General features: G+C 36.9%; 1 protein-coding gene across 1 annotated transcript; it reads right to left on the bottom strand.

The window, feature by feature from the left end:
* Positions 1-413: 413 nt before the first annotated feature.
* Positions 414-19,867, bottom strand: LOC134254093 (multiple epidermal growth factor-like domains protein 6; the record flags this gene model as incomplete). The annotated part of the gene is given in 5 exon segments (XM_062736649.1): positions 414-631; positions 7,615-8,622; positions 8,936-9,826; positions 9,979-15,280; positions 19,826-19,867. Coding segments are annotated over 5 exon segments (7,461 nt in total), but the record flags the coding sequence as incomplete, so codon positions are not given.
* Positions 19,868-20,720: the final 853 nt, after the last annotated feature.

The raw sequence follows: 20,720 nt of genomic DNA, 5'->3' as shown, positions 1-20,720 counted from the left end.
TAATTCATAAAATTTACACAATAAAATTATTCAGTATATTTGTTATTGTAAGAACATGTTACATGTATAAGTAAGAATTTTGATTTTAAATAAAAATTTTTGTAAATTATTTTGCATGTATATATATATTTTAATATTTTTAAACTCGGCTGGCTAAAATTACTGCATACAGGGAAATTTTAACCCCCGTTTTCTTTCGTCTTACCATTATTTTGGAAAACGGGGAGAAATCAAATAATAGGGTATTTTTTCTCGAAAAAAAAACTAGAACAGAGAATTTAAAAAGAGGCAAAATTTCCTGCAAGTGGGAAAGGGCCAAAATAAAACGGGAAGAAAATTACGCCCTATACGGTATTCATTTCTGTCCGTCGTCATTCTATTTTCATTTAATTACATATTTAAGTAAATCATCTTTATTGTTGGATTAATTTACAGATGACAAGAAAAAGGCCTGTGGGACTCTCAATTTTATAGGAGACACATTTAATACCGTCACCGCACATTGATCCACTCCATCCCTCCTTACATCCACTGACACACACACCAGTGACCGGATGACAGGTCCCGTTACCTCCACAATATGCCCTACAGCTACTCTGGCAGTTTATTCCAAATGATCCCACTGGACACTCTGTTTATGATATAAAGGGAATTAAATATCAAAACACATTGGGTTTTTTTTTTGTTTGTTTGATTGTTCGACGGTTATTTTATGTTGTCAGCTTCTTCTTTAAAGATGAACACGACTCGTAAAAAAACATACGCCATTTTCGATATCATTATCTACGATACATCAACGCGGTATTTGTTACACCTGACTGCTTTATTGTCACGGGTTTCGATGTGATATGACAACCCGTGTTCATGCTGCACCCCTACTTATGTGTTCGGAACCTTTTATTTTTCGTTGTTCTGCAAATTATAAAACCCGGTGAGTTCAGAGTAGCTCTGACAGTGGCTCTGGCGAGAGTTAGCGAGACTTCAGCGAGATAGGGTAAATTATTCACGGAAATGTGGCTAGGAAGTGACTAGCACGTGGAGGCATGGTAAATAGAAAAGTTATGTTGCGTTTCAGTTATCACTACCCTAGAATCAACTATGTCTGTAGAAATATACTTCAATCAATCGATCTCTCCTACATTCACTCAAACTTAAATGGGTATTCTCTATATTATAACTTTCTGCAGCCATGAATTAAAATTTCTTTTTGGACAAATATATTTGCATGGGAACCGGGACTATATTTTTTGGCGTCAGATTAGCAAATGAGGCATCAGCATGGTTTTAACTGACCAATCAGCTGAAAGAGTATTGCGTTATGGGCTACTACGAATACTACAGGAATTTTACGCTTGGAAAAAAAGGAAAATCTTATGTTTAATAAAAAGCATTTTTAAAAATATTATTTTTATGCTCAAAATGACAAACAATTAATTTGAAAAATAAACGGTGGGAGTCTAGGTTTCTGAAAGTCAAAAGCGATTTGCCTCTGTATTAATATATATTCCTTTGTTGTACTATCGGTGAATACAATTGCCAGGTTGAATCCCTGACCGAACACGTGATCACGAACGTAAACAGATTTTTGTTTGTTTGAAAGCATAAGAGATACTGATAGTTTTCCTTACCCTTGAAGCGCTGGTGTTCTGAACTTGACACTTTATAACTACGTACATGTATACATTTTATTAAACATTTTTTTCCGTTCACAACAAATTAAAAACGCCTTTTCTTAGTTTCTTATCTTTGTATTTTGTTCGTAAGAACATTTTTTTTATTTTGCAGTCCACTGACATGATCATAGATTGACCTGATCTTCGTGTCCGAAGTAAAATGTGAACATGTATTTGGTGTTACTGTACACGTTGCTCTTCATTCAACGATTGGTCAGTTGCACGTGGTAAGATCCTCTGTGCGCATTTATAACAATAGCCATACAAGAAACATATTGACGCAAGCGTCAAAAATCGGCCGCAAACCAGTTTATATAACTGTTGAAATTATTTTAAAAACTGAAATTTGCTGTTTTTTTTTTTATTTCTTATATTTATCTGTTAAAATATCCTCGTGACAGGAAAAAAAATGCATAATGCATGTACAATATTACATGTATAGGCAATATAAACTGTGCATAGTCCTCTGCGTCTCTGCACTCAGTTTGGTACAACTTAACGAACTCGGGTGAGTTTGCTGTTTAAGTAGTTTTTACACAAAACGTACAAAACTAAATTTAAACTTAGCTATAGTTTTACCTTAATAAAAACGCAACAAATATATAATATGTGGGGCTCCTCGCTCTCTCTTAGAAGATGTTAACCCCCCCCCCCCCAACTCCTTCTAGATCCACCACTACATTTCTTCTCTATCAATCTCTTTGTTTTGGTGTTGAGATGTGGCGGGAAAATGTTTTGCATATTGTAAAATGCGCTCTATCCTAGTCTCCTGGACTAACATGTCATAATATTCTTTGCTTTTAAGAAATCAATATTTCATCATATTTTTGAAAAACATCCGTAGGAAATGTTTAAATATACACTTCATTAAAAAAATATAGCAGATCCTGTTTTAAAAAGAGAAAGTAAAATTGTTGATTAACAACGCGGTCTTTGTTTTAGACTATGCCTAACACTCGTACTAATTTTCTCCGCACTTCAGTTATATCAGAGTTTGTCAATCAGGATTGGATGAAATATTTACCCCATTATTTATAAAATTTTAATTTTACGATTATTTTGCTTTTTTCTAAACATTTAGACAATCTTTGTTTGCTTTATTGATTCGCCAGTGATATGAATGTTGAATATCTTTATTTAAATTGTTAACTCCCCAGAAACGCACAGCGACTTAAAACTTTCATATCATAAAACCGACCGCCTCCTGGCGGCCGGTAATAAGGCAAACAAAGGTTTGTCAGTGAAGATGATAATACACATCTTTTACCAGCGAATCAGTCACTAGCGAGCTCTAATTTTCGCCAAAAAGTATAAGATATTTTGTTATTTTAACACCCCCTCCTTTAGCCACCCTTTTTCTGTTGAAAATCATGAAAGTCTTTCAGAAATGTCTGGAAACATTTATTACAGGACATGTTTTCAAAAGAAAAAGGCTATACAAAATCATGTTTACTGCCAATTTTATTTATAAAACCGGTTCTACCCTATAAGCTTTGAATAGATCAACCTAAACCACGTGTCTTGAATTTAAATCACAATAACATTAGAAGGGCTGTGCTGGTTATCTTGCATTACTTTTGTTTACATTTTATTGCAGTTACGTTTGTATACTGCACTGACTTGTACAACTGTACATGCAATTTTAAGTTTCTTTGGCATCTTACTTTCCTGCATTAGACGAAGTATTACGAAATTATCCCCTCGCGCAACTTGTTGCAGAGGGGATATAGCATCGCGAATGTGCGTATGTATGTGTTCGTTACCGTGTGGGCATGATTGACAGAGAACCTTTGCATTAACCATTCTCAGCGTATACATTCTTGTGTGGCAGTATGAAAGGACGAAGCCTATTAATTTTCAAAATCATTGATGAAATATTTCTTCAGATATTGCGTTTTTTCTGCCTTGAAACCCTGACATTTTATTTACCAGTTGACTATAATCATTTGTGGGCAAGATTGACAGAGAACTTTTGCATTAACCACTCTTAGCGTTTACATACTTGTGTGGCAGTATAAAAGGAAGAAGCCTATTCATTTTCAAGTTTATTGATGAAATATATCTTCAGATATCGCATTTTTACCGTTTCAATGACATTTTATGTACGAGTTGAGAATAATCGTTTTCGCTAGGGAACCAGTTTTAAAGCCGTGTCGAGTCTGTGGGAACCAGATTAGAAGAATTTGATGAACGCGGTTTCATTACCAAATATTCCAACAGGTGTCTGGGAATTTAGGGTGCACGTTATTCCTGAAAGCTGTAAATAAAATCCACATATGGGCGTCGGAAGCAAATTGAAAGTTGGGCGTGGGGGTGGGGGCTAAACCAACAAAAAAGGTAAACCCCAATTTTCAATGTACATTTGTATAGAAATTGTCTATATTTGCAAAAAAGTGGAAAGCTAAGCAACCTCATGCACCCCACCCTATCCCCGGTTCCGACACCTATGCCACAAGTTCAATTAAACTCTCGATGCACACTGTTATTTTTCATTACGAAAAAAAATGCATACTGCCTGTAACTGTGAGATATACTTATTAGGTAGGTAAATAATAAATATTACTGAAACTAGTACATGTAGCATACAAAATTTGTTTCTGCTAGGTATAAGGGAAACTGCCCAATTAGGTATGCATTTTATGCACCCCTCCTTCCCCCCTTACATGCTAGGCAATTTGATATTGTTAGAAATAGACACCCCCACCCCCTATAATTTTCTGAAAAAAAAAAAATAAATAGTGCTGAAAAATAATTTAATACATTATATTAAAATTTAAAACCCAAAAGTTGGTATCCATGTCACCCCCCCCCCCCCCCCAACCAAGACGCCATGCACTATACATTTTGTGAAGAAAAATGGATCAACAACAACACTCCACTAATTTTTTTGTCAAAAAGGGAGTTGATCCTTATGTTGCGGGTTTGATAAACACTGTGGGACGAGGAGACTGGTCCTTCAAATGAGACCGTGTAAACCAAGGGCCCATGTCCCAGTAAATGCTGGTACAAAAAGATCCCTCAGTACTTAATAGCCGTCAGTGCCTATTATAGGAAAAATGTGTAGCTCTCAAACGGCAAGCCTTCATATGAGCAAAATAGTCCTAAGAGGGACATTAAACAAGATACGTTGTACTATGAATCTTTAACATGTTTAACGTCCATCTTGAGAATTTATATCTCATGAGATATTGCCATTACCAGTGATATTCCTGCCGCGCGGGGATGCTCCGCTTAGCGGTGCCCTTGTTTTTCTTGCTACCGAGTGCTATATAGCATACGTCAGTCTACACTTATGTAACCAATTTGAAAGATTGATTATTGTTTTTTAACGCCGAGTCGGCAATATTTCAGCCATATTTCGGCGGAGAAATTTAAATATTGTATGAACGGTTTTCTCTGGCGGCCCCCAATAAGCCTACTCTTTTTGTAACTTCAGAGAAACGATCTTTTACGTGCCACGGGGGTTGTTATCCTTGACTCCGGGCACCATTTAACATCCCATCCTACGGAATTTGAATTTAACAAGCATTCTGAGAGTATTGCATAAGCAATACATGTCCCCTACCGGGTTCCCCTTATTCTTCAGGATGTCATTTTTTAATGTGCAAAAGTCATGTCCAAGGTTAAACTGAAAGATTTTGAAGTTGTAAATGCCTTAAATCTAATAAAATAATAAACATTAAGACGACAATTCAACTCATTTATCCATCGTCTTTTCCGCGCTTCATATTTTTGTCGACAATCGGAAGTTAGCGCAGTTCGAACCCGATCTTAATTAAGCGATTATGTAAAATATTCAAAATGCCATAATTCTGTCAGAAATCAATGAAGCGAAACGAAATTCAAACTTGATCTGTAACTCATTAAGATACACTCACTTACCAAAATTCAGCTCAATATCTGCAAGCGTTTAGAAAAAAAGTGCGGAAAACCAAGTGGGAATGAAAAATATTCAAAATGCCATAATTCTGTCAAAAATCAATGAAGCGAAACGAAATTCAAACTTGATCTGTAACTCATTAAGATACACTCACGTACCAAAATTCAGCTCAATATCTGCAAGCGTTTAGATTGATTGATTGATTGTATATTGTTTAACGTCCCTCTTGAGAATTTTTCACTCATATGGAGACGTCACCGATGCCGGTGAAGGGCTTCAAATTTAGACCTATACTCGGCACTCAGGGCCATTGAGCAGTGAGGGTTCTTTATCGTGCCAACGCCTACCGTGACACGGGACCTACGTTTTTAAGGTCATATCCGAAAGACCCGTGACTTTCACTTCTAGTGCCGAGCGCTTGGCGAAGGAACAGTCACTACCTTTTTTTACGTCTTAGGTATGACGCGGCGCCGCGATCGAGAATCGAACCCGGGCCTCCCGATCACGAAGCGAACGCTCTACCACTAGGCTACCGTGACCGGTGCAAGCGTTTAGAAAAAAAAGTGCGGAAAACCAAGTGGGACAGACTGACGGGGACAGACAGACAGACGGACGGACGGACGGACGCAGAGGAAACCTATAGTCCCCTCCGGTTTTACCGGTAGGGGACTAAAAATAAAAACATTTAAATTCAAATATACAAACTTTTAAGGTAATAATCAATTTGAAGGAGGTAGCATTAATCAACTTAACAATTTCACAATTTTGGTAAAAGGCTCAATGCTGATTACAATAATGAAAACAGGTTGCCTACTTGATGTCCAGAAGTAAAGAAGATTTTTAAAGATTGCATTAATTTTAGTGGTTTTGGCCCAACCCCTCAGGCCCAAGGAGGACAGGGGCCATGAAATTCACAAGTCTTGTTCCCCTTCACCCAGATATGCTTTTTGTCAAATTTGGTTGAAATTAATTGAGCAGTTGCAGAGAAGAACCTGTAAAATGTTCAAATTTTAATACACGACGGACGAAAGTGGATAGCAATAGATCACCTGAGTTTACTCAGGTGACCTAACAATTAACGACTGATCAATGTTGAGTGAAGAAAGAAATCCTTGTGAAATTATTGGCTTAATATTAGCTGGAGAAGCCTGCTAAGTCTATTTTGTTATAAAATAATAATAATAATAATATAGTCCCAAAATTTTATCACCATGTGCATTATTCTCATTAAGACTTCGTTGAAAAGCGATTATCAAATAATTCAAACTTTCCTTATTTCACAATATAATTTACTATTCTGATTTCAACCCATGGGAATACATGTACGTGTTTAAATTTAATTCGGTAAAATGAACTCAGGTTATTTTCGAGCTCCCTCAACTCCCCAGGTAAAAGGTGACAGTAAATTAGACAACTGTGAGGTTCTCGCGTTTAAAAAAAAAACAGTAATCAGGACATTACAACTTAGCCAATTCTTATATCAAACAGAGAAAAATGTAAATTTCCATGAAGTATAATAATGGCTCCGTTACACTGCATATCTTTGCCCCCGCAGTCAAATTTTAAAAATTTCTTAAAATGTCCTAAATTGAATAAACAATACGAAAAATATTTATCAATTAAACATAGTGTAATTCAAAGTAGGTTATTGACAATTTTGTTTTATGACGTCACAATGTAGACGGATTTCGCATTATTTTTCAGAAAAAGGACAAAATTCAAATAATTATAGAGGACAGGTCTGCTCAGGAACAATATTTGCATAATTATTTGACATTATCATTCTACACATAATATCAAAAAATCGGTCCTAAGCAGACCTGTTCTCGGTGATTTTTTCTCAAAATATCGACGAAATATTTAGTTTTTTCTGTGGAAATTTTAAATTGACGTCAATTCAAACATACGAGGCCATTACCAATGAACATATTCAGTGCTATGAAGTCAAGTATGTAACCCCCCACCCTCTTTTAGAACATAATAAAAAATTATTCCATCTAAGTTTGATTTCGGGTGCAAATGTTGGTTATTACCGAATCAAGTCCTTTTAATCTTCCTTACCATTGCACTTTCCACTACACTCATTTCTGCAGTATGTGCCATAGAAACCAGACTTGCAACCATATAAGCATCTTCCAGTTGACTGTTCACAACTTATTTCACCTATAGTCTCGCAACCACTACATGAATCGTTGCAAAAGGGGCCAAAGAATTTAGCATTACATATTCCAGCGCATTTTCCAGTGTCTCTGGTACATGACAGACCCTTACAATTAACAGAGCAACTCATATGACACATGGCACCATAATGTCCATCTTTACATCCCTCTACACAGTAACCGGTATTGGTTTCACAAACTCGGGAATTATCCATAGGCCGTTTGCAGTTTGGATTACACTGAGTAAGGCACCCCTGACTGTAATAGTTACTTTTGCAAGATAAACAGATACCGGCAGAGCTGCACTCATAACAGCCGACTGGGCATAGTGTCTTGCAAAGATCATCATAATACCCAGGGCTGCATCCGTAGCTGCAAACGGCGCTTTGTCGGTTACAAGCTTTACTTTTGCAGTTCACTGGACAAGCGATCTCGCATCGACTACTGTACCAACCATCAACGCAATTTCCATTGCATGCTCCGCTAAACTGGTCGCATGCATTACCAATACAGTGACTTGTTGTATTGCAAACCTTAGTGCAGGAAGCTCCGAAAAACCCTGCCGTACATTCTTGGCACGTTCCATCATCCTTCTTGCATCTATTTAATTTACAGTTTTCATTGCAATCATTCTGGCAAGCATTACCCCATTTTCCTGTCGAGCAAGCCTTACACCCCGTCGTTCGGTCACAGTTTGTGCAGTTTCCACAAGTCTCACTGCACATTTTGCCATAGAATCCGGGTCTGCATTCCAGACAAGTCCCGTTTCTGTCGCAAACACCCCCTTGACAGTTCGCGTGGCACTGCTGATCACATAGATTTCCATAAAAGCCATCAGGGCAAGCGAAGCAAATACCATTTTCAGCATTGCATAAGCTCCTCATGCAAGCACTATTACATGCATTTGAACCTAAAATATTTTTAAATAAAAACATAGAGTATGTAAAGTACTGACTATATGTAGTGTATGATATTGTGTTTTGTATTTCAATTTTGTCATTGTCAAGATTTATTCATTTTTGAAGCATTTAAAATCCAATGAACGAAATTAGCCGCAGAACCATAAAAGTTAACCATGGATACCTTTAAGCTATCAAACGTTTCAATGATAAAATACCTGACCCTCCCCACATTTTGAAAGTAAGAGGGAGAGGATACATGTATCCAAAAATAAACCGGACCATGTTTTACAAAAATGTAATAAATATGTACAATACACTTACATCTAGGTCCATACCAGCGTGCTTTGCATCCCTGTGAACAAGCTCCTGTTGTTTTACTGCACTCTGAATTCAGACAATTGGTACTGCAATCAGATTGACAATCGGTCCCAAAGAAACCTATTTGGCAGCCATCTAGACAATTTGATGCTGTATTTTCACAATTATTGTTTTTGCATTTGTTGTTGCAAACCTCTGTGCACCTATTGCCATAAAACCCTGTCTTGCATTTGTTCAAACACATACCATCTACCTGTGCGCAGTTAGACTGATTGTTGTAAGGGGCACATCCTGAACATATAGAATCGCATTTCGGTCCGTAATATCCTGGTTTGCATTCAAGGCAGTTACCTGTGTCCTGCGAGCAAATAAGGTTTTTACATTTATCTCCACACTTGATGTTGCATCTCTCGCTGTACCAACCTGATGCACAGGCAGTGCAAGTCCCATTCGTACGATTGCAGATTGCTGTATTGCAATTAGAACTGCAAAAGAAGGAACACTTTCCCCCATAATGACCTGCAATGCAACTTTCACAGTCCCCTGTTTCCCGATCGCAAATTCCATTTGCACAATTTGAATGACATGCCTGATCACATTTATCTCCAAACCATCCAGCATTGCAATTGCCAGAGCATTTTCCTGAGGTCCTATCACAACTGATTCCATTGCAGTTGCTGCTACAAGATCGTTCACAATTCATTCCATAGAATCCGGCTTTACAAGAACCTAAGCAAGACCCAGTGGATTTGTCACAGCCAGCACTATCACAATGGGAACAGGTCAAGTTGCAGTAAGAACCATAATATCCCGCCCCACAGACTTCCTGACAGGCGCCTGTTTGTCGGTCGCAATATCCACTGGGGCATCCTACGTTACTGCAGTTAAAGTTACCTGTGATAAAAACAAAGTGGTGATATACGTTATTAGCTTCATATTTGAATTTAAAAAAAAAAAAAAATTAGAAAATTTTCTCTTCTACGGTGATTATTAGTTAGATTTTGTTATTATTGAAACTTTGAGAAATCAAATAAAATTATACATACACAAAGATCCATATGAACCTGGTCGACATCCGACAATACATTCCCCGGTCGCCCGTACACAAATGTCGTTAATGCAATTTGGGTTACATTTGGATGTGCAGTCGGAACCAAACAGCCCCTCAACACATCCAACAGTACAATTTCTTTCGGTTCTAGAACATGCGTGGGACTGGCAATCTAAAGAGCACATTTGAGAACATTGATCGTTGAAAAATCCAAGTTTGCATCCATTTAAACAAGGACCTGTTGTTCGATGACACATTGTTCCCACACCTCCATCTAAGCAATTAGGACAGGTATTAGTACAGAAAAGACCGTAATAACCATTCTTACAACCATCGTCACATTGTCCGTTTGCTCTATTGCAGCTTCCACTTAAACATTGGCCTTGACAATTTTGGGAGCAATCGTTTCCGAAATATCCTAATTTACAATTAAGTAGACAATAACCTATGTCCTTTGAACATGTTTGATCCGGTCCACTACTAACATTACAATTACTATTACAACTGAACTGACATGTAGTTCCGTATAATCCTTTGTCACAAACATCGCAACTGCCACTCTGAAAATCGCAAGACAAACAGTTTTGGACACACTGTTGGGAGCAAGTTCATCCGAAGTAACCACTGTCGCATCCATTTGAACAGGTACCTGAAGCCTTATCACATCTGTTGCCAGCACAAGTGGCACTGCATTGCTTTTCACATCGATCTCCGAAATAACCATCAGAGCACTGCGTTAAGCAATATCCCGTATTTATATCGCATGCTGAACTTTGACATCCCGAACCTCTGTTGCAGGCTTGATCACATTTTGCTCCCCACCAACCATCTCTACATTGATAACGACATGCTCCAGAGTCCTTGTCGCACATCAGTTGCCCACTCGAAGACAACTTACAATTAGAACTGCATGTAAACTGACAGATGGTTCCATATTTATTCGAAGTGCAGTTGGCGCAGTAGCCTGTATCACGAAAACATTCATTACATCCAACGCAAGCCCTGCTGCAGCTTGTGCCGTAAAAACCTTGTTTACAACCAGACTTGCATACACCGGTCTTTTGATCACATGCATTTTCAGTACATCCGGCATTGCAAAGAGTCTCGCATTTTTCTCCAAAGTAACCATCTTTGCATTCAGAACAAATGCCTGACGACCGAGCACATCGACCACCCTTACAGTTTGAGCTACATGGAAGAGAACAATCCCCGCCATAGTACCCCGGCAAACATTGAGACAGGCAGGTTCCGTCGTTTTGGTGACATCCGTTTGCGTCACAAGTTGGACAAGTGTTATTGCAGAAGGTTCCATAAAAGCCAGCTTTGCAACCACTGCCACAAACTCCATTACCTCTAGCACAAACTCCACCTATGCAACCAATGCTACAGTCTAAGTGACAGAAGTTTCCATAGTACCTATTCTGACAATCTCCGACGCAATAAGCTGTTGTTTTATTACAACTTCCTGCACATGAAGCGCTACACTGAAATGAACAGTGGTCTCCAAAATACCCTTGTATACAGGAACCAATGCATTTTCCGTCGTTTTTATTACACAATCCAGTTCCACAAGTAGTATTGCAGGTTTTATCACAATAATCACCATAACGGCCATCAATGCAGGCATTACACACACCAGTTTCTCGATCGCAACCGCCTCGACAGTAAACATTGCAAATTGAATTACAAGTTGGTCCAAAGTACCGTTCAGAACAAGGGTTCGTGCAATATCCGTCATTTCTTCTGCATACATTCTGCTGACAATTACCATTGCATGCTAATGTGCATGTTGGACCATAGTAACCCTGAATACAAGCATCACAATTTCCGGAGATTTTATTACAGGTACCGTTTAAACAATTTCCATTGCAAGATGACTTACAATACTGACCATGGAACAAATTGTCCTTACATAATCCAATGCACGTTCCGTCAGATAAGGCACATCCGTTGCTATCACAGTTGACACAGCTTTGTAAGCAGTAATCTCCGTAGTATCCAGTAGGGCAATTTAAACAAAGTCCTGTCGATTTCTGGCAAGCGCCTTGACAGGTGCTTTGGCATTGCGACGTACAATGGGAGCCATAAAAACCTACATTACAGTTGGCTAAGCAAGCACCTGTTCTGTCGTTACAACCAGTGTCATCACATGTACTACACGTCTGGTTACAGTATGTACTATAATACCCTGTGTCACATCCAATAGTACAAGCCCCTGTGGTTTTATCGCATGTGTCACTTTTACAAAAAGAGCTACACTGAGTTTCACAAAAGTTTCCGTAATGACCAGTTTTACATTCCCCAAAACAAAATCCCGAAATCTGATCGCATGACGATGAGCACTGACGGCTACATAAAATATCACATTTTTTTCGGTAATAACCTGTGCGACAACCACCAATGCAGTCTCCATTTTCCTTAAGACAAGTTCCAGAACCACAATTCGTGCTGCAGTTTAGCTGACAATATTGACCATGTTTCCCAGCGTTGCAACTACCAACACATGCACCGCTATATCTATCACAGGTATTATCTGCACATGCTGAATCGCATAGTTCATTGCAATAGTTGCCTTTGTATCCGTTTGGACAATCATATGTACAATAACCAGTAGTTTGGTTACATTTGTTACTGGTGCAAAATGAATTACATGTTGATGCACAGGTTTGACCATAATAACCATCTCTGCAAGCAGAGCATTGACCATCAAGCTTTTTACATGATGCGGTAGCGCAGTTTTGGCTACAAAGTTTGTCGCACTTTTCTCTAAAATACCCTACCTGGCACTCTCCAAAACATTTACCTTCGGCTTGATTGCATCCTTGACTGTCACATTTGCTGCACGTTGAATTGCAGAAGGCCCCGTAATAACCGATGTTACATTCTGAGCAGGTACCATTAAAACGTTCACAAGTTCCGCCTTTGCACTGTGGGCTGCATACTCCTGAGCATGTTGGGTTATAATAGCCTGGTTTACAAGATCCCAAACAAACACCAGTAGATCTGTGACAACCAGAGGAATCGCAGTTAGGATTACATATGCCTTCACAGGTGTTGCCAAAATACCCTAATGTACAGCCATTAGTGCAATAGCTCGAATCTTTGGCACATAAACGGTTATTACAAGTCTGACTACACGTACGGTTACAGGACGGCCCATAGTATCCTACTTTACAAGAAGCGATACAAGAGCCATTCGATCTGTGGCAACCAGCAGCGTCGCAATTGGGACAAGTTAAATCACAAAAGTTGCCAAAATAGCCCACATCACAACCCGTTTCACAATGACCTGAAGATCGAATACATTTGTTATCGTCTCCATAGCAAGTTTCCTGGCAGAGCATAGAGCAGTAATCACCAAAACGTCCATGTGGACAAGGATTGTCACACATGCCAATAACCTGGTTGCAAGAGCCATTACAGTACTCAACACACTTAAAATCACATTTATATCCATAATACCCAACATTGCAAGAGCCGATACAGGAACCAATAGAACGATCACAAGTACCCGACGAGCACTGATTACTACAATTCTGATTGCAAGTTAAACCGTAAAATCCGTCGTCACAAGCATGACAATACCCTGTATCTCTCTCGCAAGTGTTTTGAAAACATGTCGAACTGCACCTTCCTGTGCAGGTTTGGCCCCAAGAACCTATTGAACAATTCTGAGAACAGTAACCAGTATCTTGTTCACATAAATTTGACGGACAATTTCCATTACAAGGCATTGTACAATTAAACCCGTGAAACCCTACTTTGCATTTTAAACATTTCCCTGACGTTCGGTCACATGACTGACTTTCACAATTTGCGCTACATTGAAGATCACATTTAGCCCCGTGATATCCAGGGAAACATGACCCAATGCACACACCAGTTTCAAACGAACAACCCTGTGAATCGCAATTTGGACATGCACTTTGACATTTTGGACCATAATATCGACCGTTAGTACAACTATAACAATCACCAGAGGCTTTGGAACAAACAGAGCTATTACAGTTAGAACTACAAAACTGAGAACAGTTTGCGCCGAAATAACCAACCTTGCAGTTTCCTATACAATCTCCATTGCTTTTCTGACATGCTTCATTAAGACAACCAAAGGAACAACGATTTGTGCACATACTACCAAAATATCCAGTATCGCATTGACTGGTACAGATTCCACTTGACTTTTCACAGCCAGTTGAATCACAAGTCGCACAAGATTGGTTACAATATAATCCGTACAATCCAGAGATGCAGTCGGACGTGCATACTCCTGAAGTTCGATCGCAAGTGTTAGACGAACACCCAGCGGTACAAAACTTTTCACAAAAATCTCCGAATCTGCCGTCTTGGCAATTACCTGAACAAAGACCCGAGTCTTTATTGCAGTTTCCACTGCAGGAAGTGGCACAACTTCTATAGCAGTAATCACCAAAAAATCCATCTTTGCAATCACCAACACACAATCCATCGGATCTAGAGCAATATCCAGTCTTACAGTTTGGATTACATGGATTCGTGCAAATGTCTCCATAAAGTCCAGGCTTGCATCCAGTTAAACATACTCCAGTGTCTTGATTGCACTTTCCGTCACATCCGGTACTGCAATTCTTATTGCAGAAAGGTCCGTAAAATCCAGTAGGACAGTCGTACGTGCAGTGGCCATCATTCCTTTCACAGGTCTCCAGATAACAAGCAGAGTTACATCTTTTGTCACATTTTTCTCCAAACCATCCAGCATCGCACCAACCGGTACAATTTCCTGACTGCCTTTCACACTGACAAGATCCGCAAGGAGACTCACAGCGATCATCATAAAATCCATTAGCACATCCGGTTGTACAGGTGCCGTTTGTATAGTAACAGCTTTGTTGTACACAAGAAAGTTTGCAGGTATTTTCACAACGTGTTCCCCAGTAACCATGACGACATCCTCCAAAGCAGCTACCGGTGGTTCCGTCACATGAATTTACACAATTGACGCTACACAGGTAACAATTACCCCCAGCACTGTAAAAATTACTATCACACCGATCACATTTTTCTCCAATCCAACCAGTATTACAACCGCTGGCACAAATTCCGGTTGATCCATCACATGTTGATCCTGACGTCACTGCTCTACATCCCTGGCTACAGGGTTGACAAGTCGTTGACAAGGGGAAGTAACCACTACTGCACCGTGAGCATGACGTCACACCAGATTCTTGTCTGCATGTTTGACAATTCGTTATACTACACTGGCCTGTAGAAAAAAAATACGTCTTGTCAAAGCCTGTAAGTAGAGTTAGATTTAATGCCTATAAAAGGTAGTAAAAAAAATACGTCTTGTCAAAGCCTGTAAGTAGAGTTAGATTTAATGCCTATAAAAGGTTAAAAATTATAAAATGCTTAATGAGAAAGAGGTCTATGAGCGATTCCTCACTAGAAATACCCTTGCTCTGATGTGAATATACACTATATTCAGTTTAGAGCAGATGCAAGGATTAACAGGAAATTTTCGTTAGATTCATATGAAAATAAAATCCTATTTGCATACTTTCACGTTTGTGTTAAAATTTACTCAGTAGTTGCTGAGACAACTGCAGAGAAAATTTGTTTTGTAAAACTTGTTTAGTACGAACACCGAAATTGCGAAAATAACGAAGTCATCTTGTTCGTTATCTTGGATTCCCAGCTGCATAGATTTCGTGAATTTCTTATATTGTTACATCGAATTACGGATATAACGAAGTAATTTAATAGGTCCCAGCGACTTCGTTTTAACCGAGTTTTACATGTTTGGTACGGAAAGATGCATAGATACACAGGAAATTGACACCGTATTTAAACAAAAAAAATCCAACCATATGACCTCCTTAGCAAGGAATTAGCTTAAATTCCAAGCATTCCAAGATTAGTTGCACCGAAAACTGACGAAAAATTATTATGCATGTTACAGAAAGACGCACGTATTTACAGGAATTTGATATCGGATTTGAACAAAAATGAAATCCAACATATGACATGGCTTAAAAATCCACTTTGATTTCAAGCATCTGCGATGAGTTGTTGGTGAGGAAACTGTGACGATAATTTGTTTCAAACAGACAGACACACAAGGGTTCGACACCATTTTGTCATTCCTTCGGAAAGGAGGTGGGGGTATAATATAATTTGCAAATACTTAGATACATGCTTTAAATCTTACTAGAAGAACTCAAGTTACATCAGTAAACTAAGCTGATCATCAGTATATATATATATATATATATATATATATATATATATATATATATATATATATATATATATATATATATATATATATGATCCGTATATATATAAAAATTATTAAACTACATGTAACAATAATATTATGCATTAAATCTGAGTTACCGTATACCCCAGTGGATATCACAAGCAAGAAATTAGCTGCAATGACCTTCACTATTCGAACTTTTTTCATGTTGCTCTATTCCAGTCTTGTACAGTAATGTCATTGATGCTCTGATGAAGACAAAAACGATACAAGTTTTAACTCGGAAAATAAAAGCAAACATTGATATCGAGTCACATTAGAATGTTACATCCATGGAATAGTAGAAATATCAATTGGGGAAAAATGTATAGGGGAAAATAACTCGTAGTGTTAATATTCGCTACTTTCACGATTTTTTTTTTTTTGAAAAGGTGATTTGAAGATTCAGTGAATAAATAATCAATATATCCATGTTTTATTTGGAAAATTGAGAATACACTATAAAAGGTTTATATACCTTTAACGTGCATTACATAGTCATTTTAGTAATTACGAGTAGTTTTTGTCATTCAATTACTTTAATTATTACGCTTCACTTTTATTCCAATCAGCAAATGATAACCTGTATTTGTTAAAAAGCTGTTTTAATAACTAACATTATATGTTTCATCCATCAAAACACATGGGCGTGGGTTTTGATAACTATGTGTATTTGTTACCTGCATTATCAGGCGTATTAGTTTTATTGACAATGTTGGTTTCATAAATTCATTCAGTTCGAACTTAATAAAGATGTGGAAGGATATTATTTCGTCGACCTACATTAACACTTTTTCACTGTCCAGTGGTTTTTCTCCGCGTTGAATTGAAAATCTTGGGGTGTACATGCACTCATCGTAATAACATATTACGAAAGTCATTTGACGTTTTTAGTCAAGGACTTTTGATAACTGCACTTTTTTAATTATTTAACTAATCGTCAATTATTTATAAAATCTAGCTAATAAAAGATGTTGCACCTTTGTTCGTGATATAATCTTAATGTTCCACATGCCACAATTATTTGCATGTCCAAATATACTAGACATTTTCTTTTCTTGAGTTTACATTAGAATTAATTTTTCAAATATGATTTCTTTTACATTTTATAAAGAAAAAAGTGTTAATCATATTTTGTTTTCAGAAATGATGTAAGGCACACCAACACTTATGCGAGTGTCAGTACAGCGAGATCTTGGTGGCATAAACTCTACATTCAAATAGTGTTATAATGGCTAGTTAGGTTACACATTAAGTCTCCACAATCTTGTAAGGTAATTTTATAAATAATTACAAAAACACAACAATCTTGTTGAATTTAAAACTACCTGAACATTCGTAAGAAGACAATAATCCCAAACTTTCTTCCTCTCGAAGTATATATAGTTCGAACTATGTAGTAAACTTGTATGCTTTATGAATTTAGTTGATTGTTTTGAAGAAGACAGGCATGCAAAATAGGTTTTTTTTCAAAACACGGAGATTTAAACTTTAGTTTTTCTGTCGATATAATTAAAAGGCTATGAGTTTCGGCGGACATTTTGTTAATAAGTAGACAAGCTTAAATTATAGAGTAAATCCTTAACTCACACATACATTCTCTCTCTAAAAAATTCTCTGCATTTACATTCAAAACATTTAGAAAATTCACTATTCCTTGATATTGAAGGTTTTTGAGAAAAAATCGTTTGAATACAAAAAAACGAATACTATTGAAAGAACATTAAATTTTGACTTGGAACTTGTGGCCGCAGGTTTCTAAGCATTCACTTACTTACACAGGACCAATGTTTTAAAGATTCCTTGGTTTGTTTCTTACTCTGGCCCTTTCTTTACATGTGCCTATTTGAATTTCTCAAGAAAATCAAACCCGGAACAACGATCTCGAAAAATTAAAAATTCACCTGGCTATAATGTTTATCAATCTTATAATATAGTTTTATTAGTTCTTTATATTATTTATACATGTAATTAAGTACACAGCAAAGCTGTAAAATTTACATATGTTAAACCTGTAATTTTTTTTTAAATCAAGTTTAGTCTTATTAAAATTCAAATGCTTCCTGAACATTTGATGAGCAGATTATATATTGGAAATAAACAAAACAGCCATATTAAATATCTTAATGAATATTTAAGCAAAACGATTTAAACTCTATATTGTCTTTAGGGATCAGTGATCTTGTGTTAGGTTTGGTATCATGTGCCTTCTTGGGCTGAAAAATTTAAATAAACAGACAAGTAATTATTAAGGCTTGCCTACAAGCGCATATTTAAATAAGTGGCAACTTGCAAGAAGTTGAAAAATTAGGACATCAAGTGCACTAAATCTTTAAAAAAATCTTGGTATTGATTTTTCTCCAGTAGTAAAATTACGAAGCAAAACACATTTAGTACTGAACACTATTAAAAATGACACACGATTTATTGTTTGAAATATTTTATATTTCAATTTACACATGTTAGGAAATATGCGGATATAACGTGTAGTATTTGAGTTCAAAAGTCTATTTAATATTACAAGATAGGAGCACAGCAAACACTCAAAAAGTATTCTTAATATTAGATTTTCTTTTTTTATATTTTAAAAGTTTTTCACAATCGCTTTTAGAACCCAGAAAGTGAACCCGGGGTTCGCTCTGGTTTTTGATTGTGTCCGGCCGTAACTGTATCTCTGTGCAGCTTCATTTATATTATGGACATAAAAGTTTCATGCTTCAGAAAAGTTTTGTCCTATTGGTTAAGACTAAGTCTCGCATTGCTTACTTAAGTCTCGATCCATGGACTCTCACTCACCGCATGACCACTCTTAACTCCGAGGATCTTGCCTTCCGTCCTCCGCTTGTTCCTTGGGCGTTGAAGGCACCTGATTTCAATGAAAGGTGTTGACATTGTTACTAAAACTGAAAACTAAAGTATTTTCAAAATGCTCCTCCTTCAACAGTTTTGGTGCGATTTCAAAATTATACTTTGGAACACAAGTAGACTAAGCTACGATACACATTTCTATACATCGGTTTTTATTTCGATGAACTGAGTTGTTATTTGTGACTAAAAATAGACATTTTTTTGAAATAAATTTTTTTCAAAAGGCCACTCCTCCTACAGTTTCGGTCTGATTTCAATACAACATAACACACAGGCAGACTTATACCGGTACGTGTTCTTCAGGCCATAGGGAGTTATGTAAAATTTTATTGCAAAAATTTAAAGGCTTCTCGGATAACGCTTGGAAGTGAAAGTAATAGACAGACAGAAATACAGTCGAACGGAAGGACGGACAGAAGGGCGGTGGTAGAACAAGGAAGTTATTAGTGCAAATCTACAATACAGAATAGATTGTGGCTTCGGGTTTTAATTATTTTACATGTTTTGTTATACAGTTATACATTCAATACGAGGGGTTATCAAAAAGTTCGTAGATTGGCGCTGTAAAATCAATACTGTTCAAGGAACTTCAATGAAATTTCGAGTGAAACTTATACATTTTTCCTACATAATATTAAGATTTTATATTTTAATTACTTTTTTAAGGATGTACAACACACCTACCCAAAAAAATTCCTGTCGTTTAATTTTCGTTATTTTTGTATATTTAGTACATGACTATATCTACTGCATGTATGCATATTTTGGACAAAATCGTTCGAGTGGTTTTTGGACAGGAACTTCCGAAAGTTACCCCCCTTTAGTTGTTTACAAGGAGAGAAAATTTTTAATCAATGAACTACTTAAACCTTGATTTTCAAAAAAGCAAGGTTAGATACATATCAAATTTCATTGGCTTATTCCTTTAACAATTTAACACAAAAACATAGTCATCTTTTTGATAAACATATCATAAAAACAATTTTTAAAGACCTCAAACTGAAAAACTATGAATTTTCTAAGCCTTGAAAATAGCGTATTTTTCAAATTCAAAATTTTTTTGTGAAGAAACCTGTCGTTTAATTTTGGTAAAAAACTTTCTTTAGGTAGCTGGTAGTAAAAATAATCTTCATAATTTTTTATATAATTTTTGTACGACCAGTTTTGATTTAATAGCGGAAAATTACCCCCTCCCCTTTCTCAATAAATCACGTTCCCGCTCGTCTTTCAGATGGGGGTCGATCACTTTGTTATATGAATCTACAAATACACATTAAAAAAATTAAATTGGAATATTGCTTTTGCTTCAAAAATATATTAACTTACAAATTTAAAAGTTCTCATATGTAAAGCGTATTTAAATGTAGATTTTTAGGCAATTTTTGAATACCCCTCTCACCCCCACCCCTTCCTTTTTTGCGTCGCAGACCATTAGCGTTTGACGAAACGTCGTTTACAGTGCAAATATACTGGTATTTCGTCAGGAATCCCGGAGGTATGCATTAGTTTTTGAATTCATGAATGCAGAATAAATATTAACTACTCTTTTCATATGTATCAGGAAAAAAATACTGAAAGATTTTAGTGTTTAG

This window comes from Saccostrea cucullata, unplaced genomic scaffold, assembly GCF_032062105.1.
Source record: "Saccostrea cucullata isolate Sc308-1 unplaced genomic scaffold, CSIRO_AGI_Scuc_v1 ctg1400, whole genome shotgun sequence".
Lineage (NCBI taxonomy): Eukaryota > Metazoa > Mollusca > Bivalvia > Ostreida > Ostreidae > Saccostrea > Saccostrea cuccullata.
This window is presented reverse-complemented; position numbering and strand designations above follow the sequence as displayed.